Source organism: Hemiscyllium ocellatum, chromosome 22 (genome assembly GCF_020745735.1).
Source record: "Hemiscyllium ocellatum isolate sHemOce1 chromosome 22, sHemOce1.pat.X.cur, whole genome shotgun sequence".
NCBI classification, from domain to species: Eukaryota; Metazoa; Chordata; class Chondrichthyes; order Orectolobiformes; family Hemiscylliidae; genus Hemiscyllium; species Hemiscyllium ocellatum.
Genome location: NC_083422.1, coordinates 40,773,500 through 40,792,040, shown reverse-complemented (window position 1 = coordinate 40,792,040; position 18,541 = coordinate 40,773,500). Strand labels below are relative to the sequence as shown.

Here is an 18,541-nt window from a genome sequence, read left to right as displayed (position 1 = left end):
TGCTTGACCACTTCACGATCCATATAAATTTGATTTTTTTTTAAACAAACAAATCACTTTCCATCTGGAACAAATTTCAAATATGACATAGAAGGCAACCACTCCTATGAAGCAATTCATATTTGCCTTCTCAGACCCCGCCCCATATCCTTGCCTGGTCCTTCCCTTCAAAACATTAGAAAGTATAGAATAGATTACAGCTATTATAAATTAAGGCATGTAAGAGTGCAAAGAATAGTTGTAAATCTGAGAATTAGGAATATGTTAGAAACCAAAAGGGCGACCAAAACATTATTAAAAAGGAAAAAAATCAAGAATCTGAAACTGGACAGGAATATCAAAAATATAACAACAAGACCTTCCTGAGGATGTGATCGATACATATTGGGCCCAGGTCTTGTTAGGGAATTTTCCAGGATATTGCTCAGGGTGAGCTGGAAGGATTATTATTAGTCTTGTGCCAGTTGTGATAATCTCAGCCATTGGTTTATAACAAATGAAGTGTTAAACTGCATTATTTTAAAACTTGAATTTCTGTAATCTTTGCCAATTTTTTTTTTAGATTACTTACAGTGTGGAAACAGGCCCTTCAGCCCAACAAGTCCACACCGGCCCACCGAAGCGCAACCCACCCACACCCCTACATTTACCCCTTACTTAACACTACAGACAATTTAGCATGGCCAATTCACCTGACCCGCACATCTTTGGGGATTGAATTTAGTTTTCTGGTAATTCTTACCTGAAAACTGTAATTGTTTAACCATTAGGTGCTTTTCAACCATTGCACTATTTTAAAATCTTTAACCTGAATTTAACAGCCATAGTGAGGATTGAATATTTGAGATCGACATTTCTGGGAGGGGTGTTTATATCCTTAGTATTAGGAACAGAGCTAGTCCTCAGAGTTTAATATAAGAGATTTGGAGCTTGGTATGATGCGTGGTGGGGAGTGATAGTTCTACAGCTGGACAACATAGGAAATCTATTGTTTGGCAGAATGTCGTGAAACGTGGGACTTATGTCTCTGCTCATTCTATCATGTCAAGGAGAAAGGCTGACCCCTAAGGGCTAAGGTGGAAAATATAATGATTCTATCTTCTGCAGTTTTGAGTCTCCCTCTTTTTGTGCATCCCTGACTCATTAAATATATCCAGTGCTGCTTTATTGAATATATTTCAGAAATAGAAACCCCACCACAGGGTCATGGACCACTTCAGCACAAAGAGTCAATTTCTTCAATGTTATTCTTCATTTAGTCTCCTGGTCTAATTCCATCACCTGGCTGACTCTCAAAATCCTTTAATATTCCTTTATATTTTTAACATCGCAGACTAAATAAACTTAGACGGTAGTGAAATGTTTAAGCATGAAAAAGGACAACAGGAAAGGAAATGGGAGAATAGGGGAAAGGAGATGAAGGAGAAAGGTTAAAGGTAAAGGTGAAAAAAACAGGAGAGAAGATAATGAAAGAGACAGGAAAGAAAGAGAGAGAATGGTGCAATTTTAGGGCAAGGTATTTGATCTCTATCTATCTATACATACATACATACACACACACAAAATAGGGCTTCATAATGAATTTGTCAGCACTCCTGCAGCTATGATTTTTTAAAAATTTGCTCAACCTGTTTTTCTAATCAAACTGTTCAGAGATGTTATTACATGTCTCTGAAACAGGTGGGACTTTAACTTGGGCTTCCTAGTCCAGGGATAGGTATCCTACCAGTGAGCCACAAAAGGGCCCATATTTTAATTATTTTATTAACATGTTTTTGTAAATAATATGTTCAGAGATGTTATTACACACCTGCAGAGTAGGTAAGACTTCAGCCCAAACTTCAGGGTCCAGACATAGATTACTGTTTGACAAGAGGGCTCCTTAAAGAATTGGCCACCATGTTGCAAGTTATAGACATTTTTCTAATGAACCTGTAAAGAGCAGGTGAAACTTGAACCTGTCTCTCAGTCCAGGAGTAGGGACACTACCACTGAGACACAAGACAGCCCATGATTCTTAAACATTAATTATTTATTTAATCAAATTTTCCTAAACAATCTATTTGGGGATGCTATTACATGCTTCTGGAGCAGGTGGGATTTGAACCTAGGCTTTCCTGTCTAGGGGTAGGGACACTATTATTCTGCTAAAAGACGGCCCATGAACTTTTAAAGCCAGTGTGAGGTAGGGAAAATTTTTTGTTTGGACAGAGCAAACATTGAACAGCTTTAGCTTTGGGGAAGTAAAATACATTGCTTGGAAAACACTTGGTTTTAGTTCATAGAAGTTTTGATTGAAGTTAGATGTACAAAACAGTTGTGTCTGACACATACTCTTGTGAAATGACGTAAGTGACTGCATGCATCATGTATTTCATTGTTTTTTTTAAAACTGAAAATCCAAAGCACCACATATAAACTCAAGTTAAACTACTCAACAATCACAAGGTTTCTGAATAAACAGTAGATTCCAATTACCTATAAATCATTAATGACCATGTTGTACTATTCCTAGCAACATTGAAAATACTCCCCTTTGTATTTGGCCCTACATTGTTGACTGACATTGATTTATGGTATGAAGGTGATGTAAAAAGGATGCAAACAGATAGACAGACTGTGGCAAAAATCTGGCAGATAATTTATAATGTGGAAATTTGTGTAATCGCTCATTTTGACTAGTAGAATTAAAGAAAATTAAGCACCCTTGTGGGTGAATACAGAACTAAAGGACACTTAAAATTAGAGGTTGCAGTTTTAAGACAGACTTGAGGCTGGTGTACTCTGCTTCAGAAAATAGCAGAGAGGGGGTTCAACAATTTTTTTTATGTGGCAGAAGTGGATAAATTGTTAGGCAAAGGAATTGGTGGCTCTAGGTGACATTTGGAAATGTAGAATACAATACACAAAAAGATCAATTATAACCTTACTGAAAAGTACAGGTATTGCTGTGACTGCAATTGTGGTAAACATTACCTCCTCACTCTTGAGCGCACCATCATTCATCAACATCTCTCGCCCATGCATAAATGTTGCCCCCTCCCCACTTCACGTCAGCTCTGAAGAATCATCTCCATTCAAAATGTTAGCTTGTTCTCTCCCCATGGATGCAATCTGATTTGCTGTGATCACCAGCATTTGTTGTTTTCAGATCAAATTGGATGGGACTACCCTCTCCCAGTTCCACACTTACCTATCCAGTCTTATCCAGAGAATCACTAATCATTAGAGCACAAGAGACTACTCAGATCAATACCTGCACTGTCTCCCTAAATGAATGACTTGGTCTGGTGTCATTCACCTGCCTTCTTCCAGTAACTCTGTGCATTCATCCTTTCTACGTAGGGAGATAATTTCCAAATCTTTACTTCCCCCACTCCAGATCCAATCCTGCAACTCAGCTTCGCCCACTTGACATGACCCACCTGTCCATCTTCCTTCCCACCTATCTGCTCTACACTTCACAACCTACTTCACAAGATACCTTCACCCACCTATCCACATGTTACCTATCTTTCCCCTATTTACTTTCCTCCCCCTATTTAGTTCTCAGCCCCTTTCCCCCCCATCCCAGTCCTGATGAAGGGTTATACCCAAAACGTCAACTCTTTCTCCACAGGTGCTGGCAGAAAAACAGTCAACACTTTGAGGTGAATATGACTGGAAGCATATGGGGTTGGGGTGGAATAACAAAATGAAAGGTCTGGGATAGAGACAGGACAGATTATATGGTCAAGATCTTTGCATCATAAAAAGATTACATTTTTCTTGAGTTTTTAAGTTCACAGAGAAATAGACTTGAATGAAGAGCATATGATGAGAAGTTCTTTTCTAGCTCACCTTATGAGGCTACCACAGAATTTTAGATCTGTTGAACAAAACCAGAAAGTGAAGCTATTCAAAACAAATCAGAGCAGAACTACTTGGCAGTTCAAAATAGAAGCCAAGAGCACTTTAACTTTTTTTTAAATACTTTTCTTTAGTTGCATTGCATGCTACTCACTATACTTAATAGTAATTTCAACCACCTCTCAGCTGCTGCAGCTCAGGCTTTTAAACTTGGATAACATACCAAAGGAAGGAAACTTCTGAATTTAACATAACTATAAATAATTAAGAGTTAATGAAACAGTAATTGAAGTGAACAAAAGTGGAAGAGTCAATCGGCCAGCTTTATTTTCAGAGTAATCATGAGTCTTTTGAGACTGTTTATATAATTGGCAACATAATTCTCTTACCCATTCTTGATGCAATTTTATTGGGAGTCATTCAATATCATGCATTACAAAACTGGAAGCTGCTCAGTCTGGCTTCAAACAAATTACAAAGCACTGAACAAGGTATGGCATTCTATTCTTTGCATCCTAGAGACAGTAGGAATCTTGGTCATTTTCACAAATTTTCCTGGAATTTCCAAAACATTAATACAGTTAATGTATTTCAGAATAAAGCAACCAAAGCATATTCATAAATTATAATTTAATATGATTATTAAAATAATAAATCTATCTGCATATTCTCAGATGAGCTTGACTGCTGGATACTTTGAATCATGTTGATAAATCATAGAAAAAGGAACTTTATGTACTTTAAAGCTGTAACTCAACTGAAGCAAAATATGCCAAAACAATATACCCAGTTGGAAGGGAACATAAAGCACAAACAAAATTTTACTGTCAGGTGAGATAATTGAAGCAAACAATTAATTTAGATCTTGAGAAGCAAGATTCTGAACATTTGGGCAGGGACAAAATAGAATCAACAAACTTTTTTTTTAAAATGGTGTACAATTTGTTTTAATTCATTTGTGGGATGTGGCAGCACTTACTGCCCATCTCTAATTGCCCTTAAGATGGTACTGAGCTGTCTTCATGAATCACTGGAGTCCATATGCTTTGAGGGAGGAGCGGGGCTGGTGGTGGAGGGGTTGGTTTCCAGGATTTTAACCCAGTCACAATGAAGGAATGGTGATGTATTTCCAAATCAGCAAGGTGACTGACTTGGAGGGGAGCTTGAGGTGAAGATGCTGTCACGTGTCTGTTGATCTTGTTCTTCTAGATGGAACTGAAAATTAATTAGAAAACTGAAACAGCATATACAGAGAGGCAAAGATACATTTCTTTGACAAAATGAATCAGGAAATTTATATTTTTTGCCAAAATGAATCAAGAAATCTACACATTTTGCCAAATTACCAACGGTTTCAAGCACATTACTTTTTCCTATTACAAAAAATTCTTTCCCAATGCATATCAAGCCAGTTTTGATATGGCAATTCAACCATTTTCTGATGCAGCATAAGATTTTGCACTGCAACTGCACCATCCGATCTCACATCAGAATCTATGGATTTAGCCATTGAAAAATCCTGAATTTCAAATGGAGTTGTCTGAAGTCTCCAGACCAAACCTTCATTACTTCAACAATATTTTGCATTAATTTATTAATTTAAGTGAGAAACATTGAGTTTCCTGCATCAGGAAGTCAGAGGTGAGAATGTTTGCTGATGATTTCATAATGTTTTGTTAGATACTGAAGCAGTCTGTATCCATACTCAACAAGGCTTGAACAGCATTTAAATTTGAACAGATAGCGACAGCTAACACTCAGACTATGAAAGTGCGAGGGGGGCAATGAGCATCTCTCGTAACAGAGAATACAATAAGTAGGATTTTTGAAAAAATTTGCAGCTCAGGTTGATGAATTGAAATTGAATGGAATTGAATTGAATTAAATTTATTGTGACATGTGAAGGCACAGTGAAAAGCTTTGTCTTATGAGCAATACAGGCAGATCACATAATTAAATAGCTTAGATAAGCAAACAATAAGTACGTAAGTTAGCTCACTGAGCTTGAAGCTTTGATTTCAGATGTTTCATCACCAGACTGGATAACACCCTCAGTGAGAGTTTCCAGTGAAGCACTGGTGTTATGTCCTGCCTCTCTATTTATAGGTCTTGGTTTCTTAAGCTGGGTGATGTCATATCTGGTTCATATTTTCAAGTGAAGGTAGATAGGATCTATATCGATGTGTTTATTGGATTTCTGTACATGACATAGGACAGGCAAAACAAAGACACGCACGAGAATTCTTAAAGGCATTCTAACCAGAACTCTGCAATAAACATGTTGATTTAGACCCTATCTACCTTCCCTTGAAAAAAAACTGGAAATGGCATCACCCACCTTAAGAAACCAAGATCTATAGAGAGGCAGGACATACCATCAGCGCTTCACCGGAGACTCTCACTGATGGTATTAGTTAGTATGGTGACAAAATGGCTGAAAACAAACCTTCAAGCTCAGTGAGCTAACTTACAGAATGCAATAATCTCTCCCCACCCAACCCTGCAACTAATGCAACAAATGTACAAGGTAGACCCTTTTTTTCAGTTAGAATAGAATAGAATCCCTACAGTATGGAAACAGGCTGTTCGGCCCAACAAGTCCACACCAACCCTCCGAAGAGTAACCCACCCATGCCCGTTCCCCTACTCAAAATTTATCTCTAAGAAATGCAACTAACACTATGGGCAATTTAGCTTGGCCAATTCACCTGACCTGCATATCTTTGGATTGTCGGAGGAAATCAGAGCGCCTGGTGGAAACCCATGCAGACATGGGAAGAATGTGCAAACTCCACACAGTCAGTCACCCAAGGCAGGAATCGAATAGAGGTCCCTGGCGCTGTGAGGCAGCAGTGATAACCACTGAGCCCCACTATGCTGCCCCAATTATATCTTTTTATTCTTAAACTATTCAAAATTGGGCCTGATTGGGATGAATTATTCATTGTCAAATACAAGTGATAATAAATCATTCAATTTGAATATGGGAGTTGGGACATCATGTTGCAACTGCACAGAACTTTTAGAATATTGCCTACAATCTGCTCACCCTTCTTTAGGATGGATGTTGCTAAACTTGAGAAAACGCAGAAAAGATTTACAAGAATATTTCTGGGACTGAAGGGTTTGATTTATCGGGAGAGACTAAATAGACTAGGGTTTTTTTTCCCCTCTTGAGAGGGAAAACAGCCAAGGTCCTTTCCCTAGAATGTGAGTGTCCAAAACTAGATTTAAGGTGGTGGTGGTTGGGGGGGATGGGTGAATTTAAAAATGATTGAGGAGTCGCTTTTTTCCACACAGGGAGGGATATATATATATAGAACGGGCAGCCAGCTGAAGAAGTGGAGACGAGTACAATGGCAACATTTTCAAAGACATCTGGATAAGTACATGAATAGAATGGTTTAGGGGGATATGGGTGAATTACTGGCAAATGGGACTAGGTCAGATTAGGATGTTTGGTCGATGCAGACGAATTGGAGCGAAGGGTCTGATTCTGTATGACTCCATGACTCTAGCGTTGCTAGGTGCCTCATGCTATACCCAGTCAAAAGCTGCTTGGATCAGGATCAGGAGGATCAGGCCATGTTCCACTACAGTACTCTACAGCAGAGGTAGCAACTGTAACTTTAATGTGAACACAAAAATTAAGTTAGGCAGAGGAACCAAAATTAATGTCTGTGGTTGTGTCAAATAAAAATACCACGTATCGTGGATGGAGTAGGGCACTTTTGCTCTGCTGCATGAGGACTTGGTGCTCAACCCATCCATGGATGTCAGTAGTTTCTTGTTCACCTACACGAACCTTCTTCTAATAATGGGGAATTCACAAGTACCAGGAATGCATGCCACACGACACAAACCTAGTTTCCGACAGCTGCGTGTGAAGCTTTGAGAGCATGCAGCTCATTATCTTTAATTACTAATGCTGTAGATTTCACACTGGGTTATAAATTGGATGAATCAAACAGGTTTGCAAAAGTTACAACAGAATTGCTTCTACAGTTGGAATGCGAAAGGCCAGCAGAAGCTGTAAAGTACCTTGGGATGTCTTGACTTGTGAAAAGTGTAACATAAATGCAAATTATCGGTCTTGCAAAGAACGCAATTTGACCTTCCAAATGACCAACATGCATATGGTCTTTGATTATAAATACAAAAAAATCAATATGAAATGGAAAATGCAAGTAAGGGAACCATTTCTTAGTTGTGATTTTCAGAATAAGATTTGCATGATTAAATGAAGGGCTGAAGAAGGGCTCATGCCCGAAACGTCGATTCTCCTGCTCCTTGGATGCTGCCTGACCTGCTGCGCCTTTCCAGCAACGCATTTTCAGCTCTGATCTCCAGCATCTGCAGTCCTCACTTTCTCCGAGTAAATGTTTACTTCATAAAACATTGCGAACTAGCTTCACAGCTTCCATTTTGTGACATATTTGTACATCAGCATTAAGCCTTTACAGTGGTTTATCCTCTCAACTAGGTTCTCTGATCATTAGCAATAATGAGGGGACAAAATTCAAAATAGAAGTAGGTTCAAACAAAAACTTGCTCCAGCGAGTACCAAATAGTTAACAAGATGGAAAACAAGAACTGATTTTTTTTTTCTCCATTTATCACAAATTGCCTGACTTATATCCAACTTGACAATGCTCAATCATATGAATAACTACAAACAAAAGGCATAATTAAAAACATATAAGTGCACAAAAGAAGCATATTTGATGTCTCAGCAGTCAGCTGAGAAAAATCGAATGTCAGGAATTTGCTTCAATAACCCCACCTGTACAGAGTTAGTGGACATTATCTATAGCACCGAAGTGTATAAACTGACCTCACTGCCAAACTCAGTCGACCATGGAAGGTTAGATTAGACAAGTTTACATTTTGCAGCAGCAATGGGCTATTAAGCAATAAGATTAACCTGATCTCTGATGAATAATAGTCATCTGGGAAATCCATTGTCGGGCAGTTAGCATCCAGTGAAGTGTACGCCAAAGAGCTGACCCCTTATGAGAAATAGTCTTTACAAAACAGCAATTATAAACATTTACCATTGCATTTCTTCTAAATACTTTAGCCACCAACTATTTAAAAAAAAACACCCATGTCATATGATTGATGTTTTTCAATTATGGTTTAACATTCCAGTCTTTCAAAACAAGAGAATTTAGAAAATTGAGAAGAACTAGGAGCAGGAGTAAGCATTTCGGTCCCTCAAGCCTGCTCTGCCATTCAATATGATCGTGGCTGATTTCATCTTAGCCTCAACTCCACTTTCCTGCCTGCACTCCATAACCCTTCCATCAGTTACTAATTAAAAATCATCTGTCTCCTCCTAAATGTCCAGGCATCCACTGCACTCAAGATTCTGAACTCCAAAGATAGGTTACCCTTTGGGAGACGGGGAGCTGAAATTACAGGAATGAATTGGGAATTTAAAGAAAACTGCTTTGCGCCCTATGCAGAAAGTTGAATTTTTTAAAGCTTATTTTCTCAAGACTATATTATCATTTAGCTATTATACAGGCCTCCCAGAATTTATTATGTAAATTGGATTTAATTATTAGACTTTTTTTAAGGAGCTGTTACGCTTATCACCATATGTATTTGATGTAATACTCTACGTGCAAAACAGGGATGGAAGGTTAGGGGTTCCAAAATTAGCAGTTCAAATACCTACACAATTATGAGGAGACATGAAACCTTTAATAATTCATCGGATAGGATAATGCATGCCTTTTTCAATTTAATAATGAAGACATTTTAGTTAAATAATGGAACTAGGCCAACTACATAATCTTAGATAAGTTTGGGATCCCCCAATATGTGGTCAAGACTTGAGAAGAGATGGATCCAGAAGAGAAAGAAGAAAAATTATAGTCGGTATTACCATTAATTACAGAAGCTGCAGAGAAAAGGAAATGAGTAAATGGACGTCTCTTCCCTGTCAAAGTCTGGGATTTTAAAAGTGATAAATTCTCGAATGCGTGGATTAAAACACATTATGTACTAAAACATTAAGACTGATTAATATTATGTTATTACAAACCAACTTATATCCCACGAAAACTATATTAACCCCATGGTACACCACAGATCAACAGAAATTATCGTAGATGTGAAATATCTTTGGAGACCCTGCCCCACATCTCTGGATAGTGCCCATTTGTTAAACAGGCAACGATAAAAAGACACAATAGAATTGAGAAACTTCGAAAATTTGTTGATAAATATGGTTGGAAAGCATACTTAGAATCTTGATTATGGGATAAGGATGGAAAGGTATAGATCTGTTCTTTCAAAAAGAAAGAGTGACAGTAGTGGATGTCACTGTATATTTCGAAAACGAAAACAATTCTTTAGAGAAAGCTTGGGATGGAAAATCAAGTAAATATAAACATCTTCAGGATATTAAATAATTAACTAAGAGCGAATTATTCTCCTTTAATGATTTTGTTATGGTAGCTAGGGGAAAATGGACTGATACGAATAATAAACTGATGGAACATCTGGGAATAGAGAAATTTAAAGTATTTGCTCAGGAAACCTCTACCTTGACAACGTCATTGACTGTAGAACTGCTCCAAATGTTTACAGACTTTTAAATGAACTTCTAATTATTCTTGATAAATAGTTTTAGGTGTGTCTTAGATTTGATTTTAGCTTTATAATTGATGTTAAATATTTTAATATTTTAGATTTTAGAACTGTTTTAATGGTTTTAGTTTAGTTTTGGTTGCTGTATTTTAGTCTATAAAGTGTGGTATTTTAGATTGTAAGGATGGAGAATAGGTGGATGTAATAGTAAATTTCACTTAACAGATCAAATGATGCTTGTTGGGAAATTAACTAGCCTAACAGTCTTATAACTCTAGCTCTGGTCGCTCTGCTTGGTGGATTGCTATACAAGAAGAAAATAACGTCTGGTATATCTGACATTCAGCTTTATAGAGGAGTCATCGTGTGTCAACGAGTGACATAAAAACTCAATAAGTGCACTATATTTTAATATTTAAAAATTTCAGACTGAGTTAATATTTAATTTTTTTTATTTTTAATTTCTGCTTAGCTGTTTTAAATCTGCAAACCCTTATCCTCAAACTGTGACTTCATGTTCTAGATTGCCTCATTAGAGGAAACAGCCTCTCTCCCTTGTCAATCCCTTTTGCAATTAAATCTCCTCTCATTCTTTTGAACTCTTCCAATCTCCCTTCATTAGGCAAACCCCTCATTTCTGGAATCAATTGAGTGAGCTTCCTCTGAACTGTCTCCAATGCAACTATATCTGTCCTCAAGTAAGGGTGCCAAACTTGTAAGACTCCAATGCAGTTTCACTAATGCCTTATACAGTTGCAGCAACACTTCTATACTCTATGCCTTTAGCAAAGGTCATACTTCTGAGGAAATAAATATTGAAGTAGTAAGAAGAATGTATTAAGCAATCTACATATACTACTTCAAACATCTTTTTGAAGCATCAATTAACAACAGCAGCATTAAGTCTGATCCCAAGAAACAGTTTATCTACTTGGCACACTGCAGTATTTTGGAAGTAATTCATCACATGCTTGTCTATTTTTGGGCCCCAGATTTAACACATTTCAATGCTTAAGAAAAATAATTTGTTAAAAGCCTGAACATCCAGAAGTCCAAACTATTCAGACATTAAAACATTTAAAAACTTTAATTCATTTTAAAAATAAAATTGCACCGTTAAGTCCCACATCTCGGATGGAGAAATACTGCAAAGCACAAATTGTATATTAACAAGTGACAAGTATATTACTGTAGAAATTATGCTCATATTAAAAGTATCGATTATGTCTTGTTTAAGTGGTTAACTCCTCAGCAACTAACATCTGTTGGCTTTACTGTTCCAAAATTTCAAATCTTCTTTTGTGATTTGGGTATTTATAAAATTGTAAGAAACACTTTGGCAGAGTTTCTGTCTGCTTCAGAGCTGGTGTTAAGTCTATTCATTTAGATTACAGATGTCCAGACTACATTGTGAAATTATAGATGCATTGGCAAAAACTCTATTTTGGCCAAACCAGAGTGCAAATGTATTGTAATATGACCATGGATGATTGAAAAATGAACCGTGGATAGATGGCCCCATGGAAGAGAATCAAAAACCAGTGAGTGAAATGGGCTGGGGTTGAGATCAAGGCCAAAGAGAAAGTCAGGTCATGCTGAGGGGGAAAGTCAGGTCATGCTGAGGGGGAAAGTCAGATGCAATGGGGCTCCCACAATATCATGGGTTTTGAGGTTTACTGAAGCACATAGTATCTTTCACCATATCTTAACAAGAAAAAGCCACTCAATTCAACGAGTAGCTAAAATAATCTTCCATTGGGCTTCAAGGAGTTTTTCACAGCATAATATTTTGTGTTATTTAGCAGCTGCTAACAGAACGTTACAGCACAGTACAGGTCCACCAGCCCTTGATGTTGCGCTAACCTGTGCAACCAATCTGAAGCCCATCTAATCGACACTATTCCATTCTCATCCACATGCCTATCCAATGACCATTTAAATGTCCTTAAGGTTAGCGAGTCTACTACTATTGCAGGCAGTGCATTCCACACCCCTTCTACTCCGAGTAAAGAAACTACCTCTGACATCTGTCCTATATCTATCTATCACCTCTCAATTAAAAGATATGTCCCCTCATGCTAGCCATCGCCATCTGAGAAAAAAGAACTCTCGCTGTGAAACCTCTCTCATATGTCTCAATTAAGTCATCTCTCAACCTTCTTCCAACAAAAACAGCCTCAAGTCCCTCAGACACTCGGGGGGGGCGTGGCAGGGGGAGAGAGCGCGAGCTGGGGGGGGGGGGGGGCGCGGGGCGAGCGAATGAGCGGGGGAGGGGGGGGAAGAGAGCAAGCAAGCGGGGGAAGAGAGCGCGAGCAAGGGGCAAGAGTGAGAGGAAAGAACGAGCTACAGAGAGGAGGGAGAAAAAGAGCACGAGCGAGAGAAGAGAGAGCGAGCAGAGACAGAACCCTGCTGCAGGATTCCAGCGAGACTCCGTGCAAGCTCAAAAAATAACACCTCATTTTCTGGTTGGGGACCCTGCAGCCTTGAAGACTCCATCAAGTTCAATAACTTCAAAGTCTGCTTCCAATGTTTACTACTTATCCCACACCCAGTCCTGTTATGAAATCTGTTCTCACCTACCCCTCTACCTATTATCACATTGTATACGTAGTTTTCAGTACAGCTCACCCATTCTCTCCTATACTTAGCTAGTAGTTTTTTTTTAGAATTTCTTTTGTCCTGGCCTATTATCCATATATTCCTTGTTTATCTAATCCATTCGTATCTCTCTGGGCTCTCCACTATCTGCTCATCTCATTCCATCCCTCCAATTATATCGTCAGCATAAAGTACTAATTTTGCCCAGTGGCTAAGGAGTTCTGACAAAGTGTCACGAAGAGACTTGAACTGTTAACTCTGCTTTCTTCCCATGTATGCTGCCAGACCCGTTGGATTTTGCCAACAATTTCTGTTTTAGTTTGAAAATGTTTTGCTTAAAGAGAGTTTTAAAATGGATGTAGGTTTGCTTGCTGAGCTGGAAGGTTCATTTTCAGACATTTCGTCACCATACTAGGTAACATCTTCAGTGAGCCTCTGGCTGAAGCACTAGTAGTATAGCCCACTTTCTATTTGTGTTTGGGTTTCCTTGGTTTGGTGATGCAGTTTGCTGTGGTGATGTCATTTCCTGTTCTTTTTCTCAGGGGGTGATAAATGGGATCTTTGCTGATCGAGTTCTGGTTGGAATGCCATGCTTCTAGGAATTCTTGTGCATGTCTCTTTTTAGCTTGTTCTAGGATGGATGTGTTGTACAAGTCGAAGTGGTATCCTTCGTCATCCGTGTGTAAGAATACTAGAAAGAGGTGGTCATTTTTTTTGTGGCTAGTTGATGTTTATGTATCCTGGTGGCTAGATGTCACCAGAGGAAATGACATCACCAACCTAAGGAAGCACAAAACACAAATAGAAAGTGGGCTGTACCATCAGCGCTTCATACAGAAGCTCACTGAAGATGCTACCTCGTATGATGACGAAACACCTGAAAATGAACCTTCCAGTTCAGTGAGCAAACCTACATCCAGAATCTTGACCTAAGCTACACATCTTCTCAAAACTTGGTAACAGTTTTAAAAATGTTGTCTTGAACGTTTAATGGAATTTGATTAGTACATGTGACAGACCTACATTACACATTTTAAACAAAATAGATATAGTACAGGGATGAATTGCCTTAGGCAGTAAAGGGGTCATTTCTAACAAGGAAGACAATATTACACCTCATAGCTGAGCTGCAAAGTTGTCAGGTAAAATCCAATGCACTTCAATATTAAAGTCTTCACCTTCAGGGGTTATAAATGAACATTTTTCATTGCTGTGTATTGATATCAATAATTGATCAAATACAACTTCAAAAGTAAGTTTTCAAATGTTATATTTGTCTATTATTTAATAATTGTTGACTTAGTTATATCTTATATAAAAATGACAACTCACTTGAACATTTCAATAAAATATCTTGACGTTAAGTGACCTTCTCTTGTTGACAACCATCATCTAAACATCATTCAAACTTATGAAGCTGGATTGACAAATTAGGCAACACAAAACATCAAAATACTTGGCACTTTCAAAGCAGATGTTTAAAGTGCTATTAATCAGAGTGGTTTATCGCTCAGATCATAAACATACAGCAGAATAATTCAGGTTAAACTGTATTCCTTACTTGTTGAAAAAGCAAAGAAACGTAACTCAACATCAAGTAGCTTCTTTCACTTGTTCACTGTCGTCCTGAGAATCCATCTTCAATTTCTTACATGCCACTTCGGATGGAATTAATTGCACGCCGGACTCTACAGCTTTTACTATTTCAACTATTGTCCATTTCTCCTCTTGAAGTGCATGTTCATCCAGTGTAAAAGGACCCTGTTTGGTTCTGATCAACTCCTTTACATGGGCACATGAAGAAAGTTCTTAAAAATAAAAATATTTGCATTTTTATATGATGTTAATTTTGTGGGTATTGCTCCAATAGAGCAAAGAAGACTGTGAATAACACTAATCTTTATTGATTGGGTTTTGCTACAAGGTAAATTTACTTCTTTGTTCCTACCTTTGCCAAGGTCATTAACCAAACTGCGGACATAAAACCCACCACCACATTCAACATCTGAAATAAAAACACATCCATTTAGTCAGCTAATGTGGATCAAAAAACAATCAATCAGTCTTTACCCTTCTCTGAGCAACATCTTACAAACTAGAATATCTCCATTTTGGAGGGCTAAACAAATTTTATACACAAAGTAAAGCAGGACAACCTATATATAATCGATATGGGAAAAAAAATGATCCAAAAGATAATTTATTTACAATTCAGAATTAATTGCTCTGGATCCACTTCAGCAGCTGAGTAGAACATATTACTAGAATTCATCATAAATAGGCAAGGCCATTTTACCACATCTCAAGGTGCCAAAGACTAAATATTCCTGTTACATGTCCCCATATCTTCAAGGTTTTTGCTTCTTCTACTCTCAAGCCACATTATTAGATTAGATTCCCTACAGTGTGGAAACAGGCCCTTCAGCTCAACCAGTCCACACCAACTTTCCATAGAGAGTAACCCACCCAGAACCATTTCCCTCTGATTAATACACCTAACACTATGGGCAATTTAGCATGGCCAATTGACCTGCACATCTTTGGACTGTGGGAGGAAAGCGGAACACCTGGAGGAAACCCATGCAGACACGGGGAGAATGTGCAAACTGCACACAGACAGTTGCCCAAGGCTGGAATCGAACTTGCTAACCACTGAACCACCATGCCACCCCATTTTTCAACTCTAGTCTCCAGCATCTGCAGTCCTCACTTTCTCCAAGACAATAAAGAGACCTAAGGGGCAACTGTTTCACGCAGAGGGTGGTATGTATATGGAATGAGTTGCCAGAGGAAGTGGTGGAGGCTCATACAATTGCAACACTGAAAAGGCATCTGGATGGGTATACAAATAGGAAGGGTTTGGAGGGGTATGGGTCTGGTGCTGGCAAGTGGAACTAAATTGGGTTGGGATATCTCGTCGGCATAGACGAGTTGGACCGAAGGATCTGTTTCCATGTTGTACATCTCTATGGCTCGAATGCATGACTAAAAACAGTGAAAAAGGCAGGGCTTCAGACTCCTGGATAGTGGAACCAGTTCTGTCAGAATGGAATGCACACGAACAAAGTTAATATCAATGTTCATCCAGGTAGGATAACCAGTATTGTGGAAAAGGATGGAATTTAATTTGGAGGGGATTAGGCAATAAGGGGTAGAAACAAGGTGCACTGGCATAGTCAGTCTTGAAGATAATACACAATAAGTTAGAATCATACAAAACATCTAAGAGATATCCAAGAGATGGAACTATAGCATTTCCGTCAATGCACAAAAGTGCAGTTAATAAAGGTGTTGAACTGCAGATGCAAATAGCCATATGGAAACTAGATTTAGTGTCAGTGGTGTGGACCTGGAGCAAAATACAAAGGGGAGCCTTGAATGTTTAAGTTTTCCTGGTACAGGGAATCACGAAACATTGGGAATTAAAAAGGATTAGATTAGATATAGGCCAAATATATATCTGGAATAAAAGAATGATCAGGGTAAGATGAGGGCCAATTAAGAAAAGTAGTGGGAAGTTATGCATGCAATCAGAGGAGATGGGGAAAGCGCTAAATGAATATTTTTCAACAGTATTTACAGTAGAAAAAGACAACATTGGCGAGGAGAATACTGAGGTACAGGCTACTAAACTAGATGAGGTTCACAAGGAAGTGGTGTTAGCAATTCTGGAAAGTGTAAAAATAGGTAAGTCCCCTGGGCTGGATGGAATTTATCCTAGGATTCAAAGAGAAGTCAGAGAGGCGATTACAGAGCCTTTGGCTTTGATTTTTATGTTGTCATCGTCTACAGGAATAGTACCAAAGACTGGAGGACAGCAAAAGTTATTCCCTTGATCAAGAAGGAAAGTAGAGACAACTCTGGAAATTATACACAAGTGAGCCCTACTTTGGTTGAGTGTAAGGTGTTGGAAAAGGTTATAAATCCTATCGCTTCCAATCATTAGAAAGGAATGCGTGATTAGGGATATTCAACACGATTTTGAAGGGTAGGTTGTACCTCACTAACCTTACGGAGTTATTTGAGGTGTCCAAACAGGTGGATGAGGGTTGATGTGGTGTAACTGCATTTCAGTAAGGTGTTTGATAAGGTTCCCCACAGTAGGCTATTGCACAAAATACGGAGTCATGAGATGGTGGGTGATTTAGTGGTTTGGGTCAGAAATTGGCTGGCTGAAAGAAGACAGAATGGTAGTTGATGGAAAATGTTCATCCTGAAATTCAGTTACTAGTGGTGTCTGGCAAGGATGTTTTGGGTCCATTGTTGTTTGTCATTTTTATAAACGACCTGAATGAGGGCACAGAAGGATAGAATAGTAGATTTGCACACAACACTAAGGGCGGTAGAGTTGGGGAAAGTGATAAAGAATGTTGTAGGTTACAGAAGGACATAGAGGCGACACTTGGAGTACTGGGTACAGTTCTGATCACCGCACTATAGGAAGGAGGTAGAAGCTTTGAAAAGGGTTCAGAAGAGATTTACTAGTATGTTGCCTGGTACGGAGGGAAGGTCTTACAAGGAAAGGCTGAGTGACTTGAGGCTGTTTCCGTTAGAGAGAAGGTTAAGAGGTGACTTAATTGAGACATTTAAGATAATCAGAGGGTTAGATAAGGTGGGCAAGAGAGTCCTTTTTCTTGGATGGCAATGGCTAGCATGAGGAGGCATAGCTTTAAATTGAGGGGTGATTGACATCTGTCATATATCTGAAGTAGTCTCTTTACTTAGAGTAATAGTGGCGTGAATGCACTGCCTACAACAGTAGTAGACTCATCAACCTTAAGGGCATTTAAATGGTTATTGGAAGACACATGGACAAAAATGGAATAGTGTAGATTAGATGGCTTCAGATTGTTGCACCGACCTGTGAAACCATCGAGGGCTGAAGGGCCTGTACTGTGCTGTAATGTTCTCTGTTCTAGATCATGTATTATACGAAAAAAAAATCCTCAAGGGATCAAAGATAAAATCAATTTGGTTGGAGCTTGAAAACAATAAAGCAGCTCTTTGTTTATAAGCCAAAGAATGGCAAAGAGTTAAAGGAGAAAGTGAGGTCTGCAGATGCTGGAGATCAGAGCTGAAAATGTGTTGCTGGAAAAGCACAGTAAGTCAGGCAGCATCCAAGGAGCAGGAGCTTCGATGTTTCGGGCATAAGCCCTGAAGAAGGGCTTATGCCCGAATCGTCGAATCTCCTGCTCCTTGGATGCTACCTGACCTGCTGCGCTTTTCCAGCAACACATTTTCAGCAAAGAGTTAAAGGAGCAAACTTACAAAGAAATGAGATGCGGGAAGTATACAGCTGTGAGATTGGGAGACCTCAACTGTGTCAAAACTGAATGGGATAGCAGTTGTGAAAGGGAAAGAGAATGCAACCAAAGCCAGGGTTTCATGGATTAAGGAGCTGGAGAGTCGAATGAGACAGAAAAAAAAAATACAAAAGCATCACCTTTAATAAAAGGTAAAATCAAAGGTGAATATCAAATGAAGAAATGAGAGA

General features: G+C 38.6%; 1 protein-coding gene across 2 annotated transcripts in view; it reads right to left on the bottom strand.

Annotated features, from left to right (window-relative positions):
* Positions 1 to 4,177: 4,177 nt before the first annotated feature.
* The window catches only part of trub1 (TruB pseudouridine (psi) synthase family member 1), an 84,307-nt gene continuing 69,943 nt past the window's right edge, over positions 4,178 to 18,541 (bottom strand). The window contains exons 7-9 of one of the 2 annotated variants that reach the window (XM_060842443.1): positions 14,996 to 15,052; positions 14,609 to 14,855; positions 4,178 to 5,064 (exon numbers count right to left, since the gene is read on the bottom strand). In XM_060842443.1, the coding sequence (XP_060698426.1) occupies positions 14,641 to 14,855; positions 14,996 to 15,052 (272 nt within the window). In that variant the 3' untranslated portion in view covers positions 4,178 to 5,064; positions 14,609 to 14,640. The remainder of the gene's footprint in view (positions 5,065 to 14,608; positions 14,856 to 14,995; positions 15,053 to 18,541) is intronic. The other variant, XM_060842444.1, reaches the window with a different exon arrangement.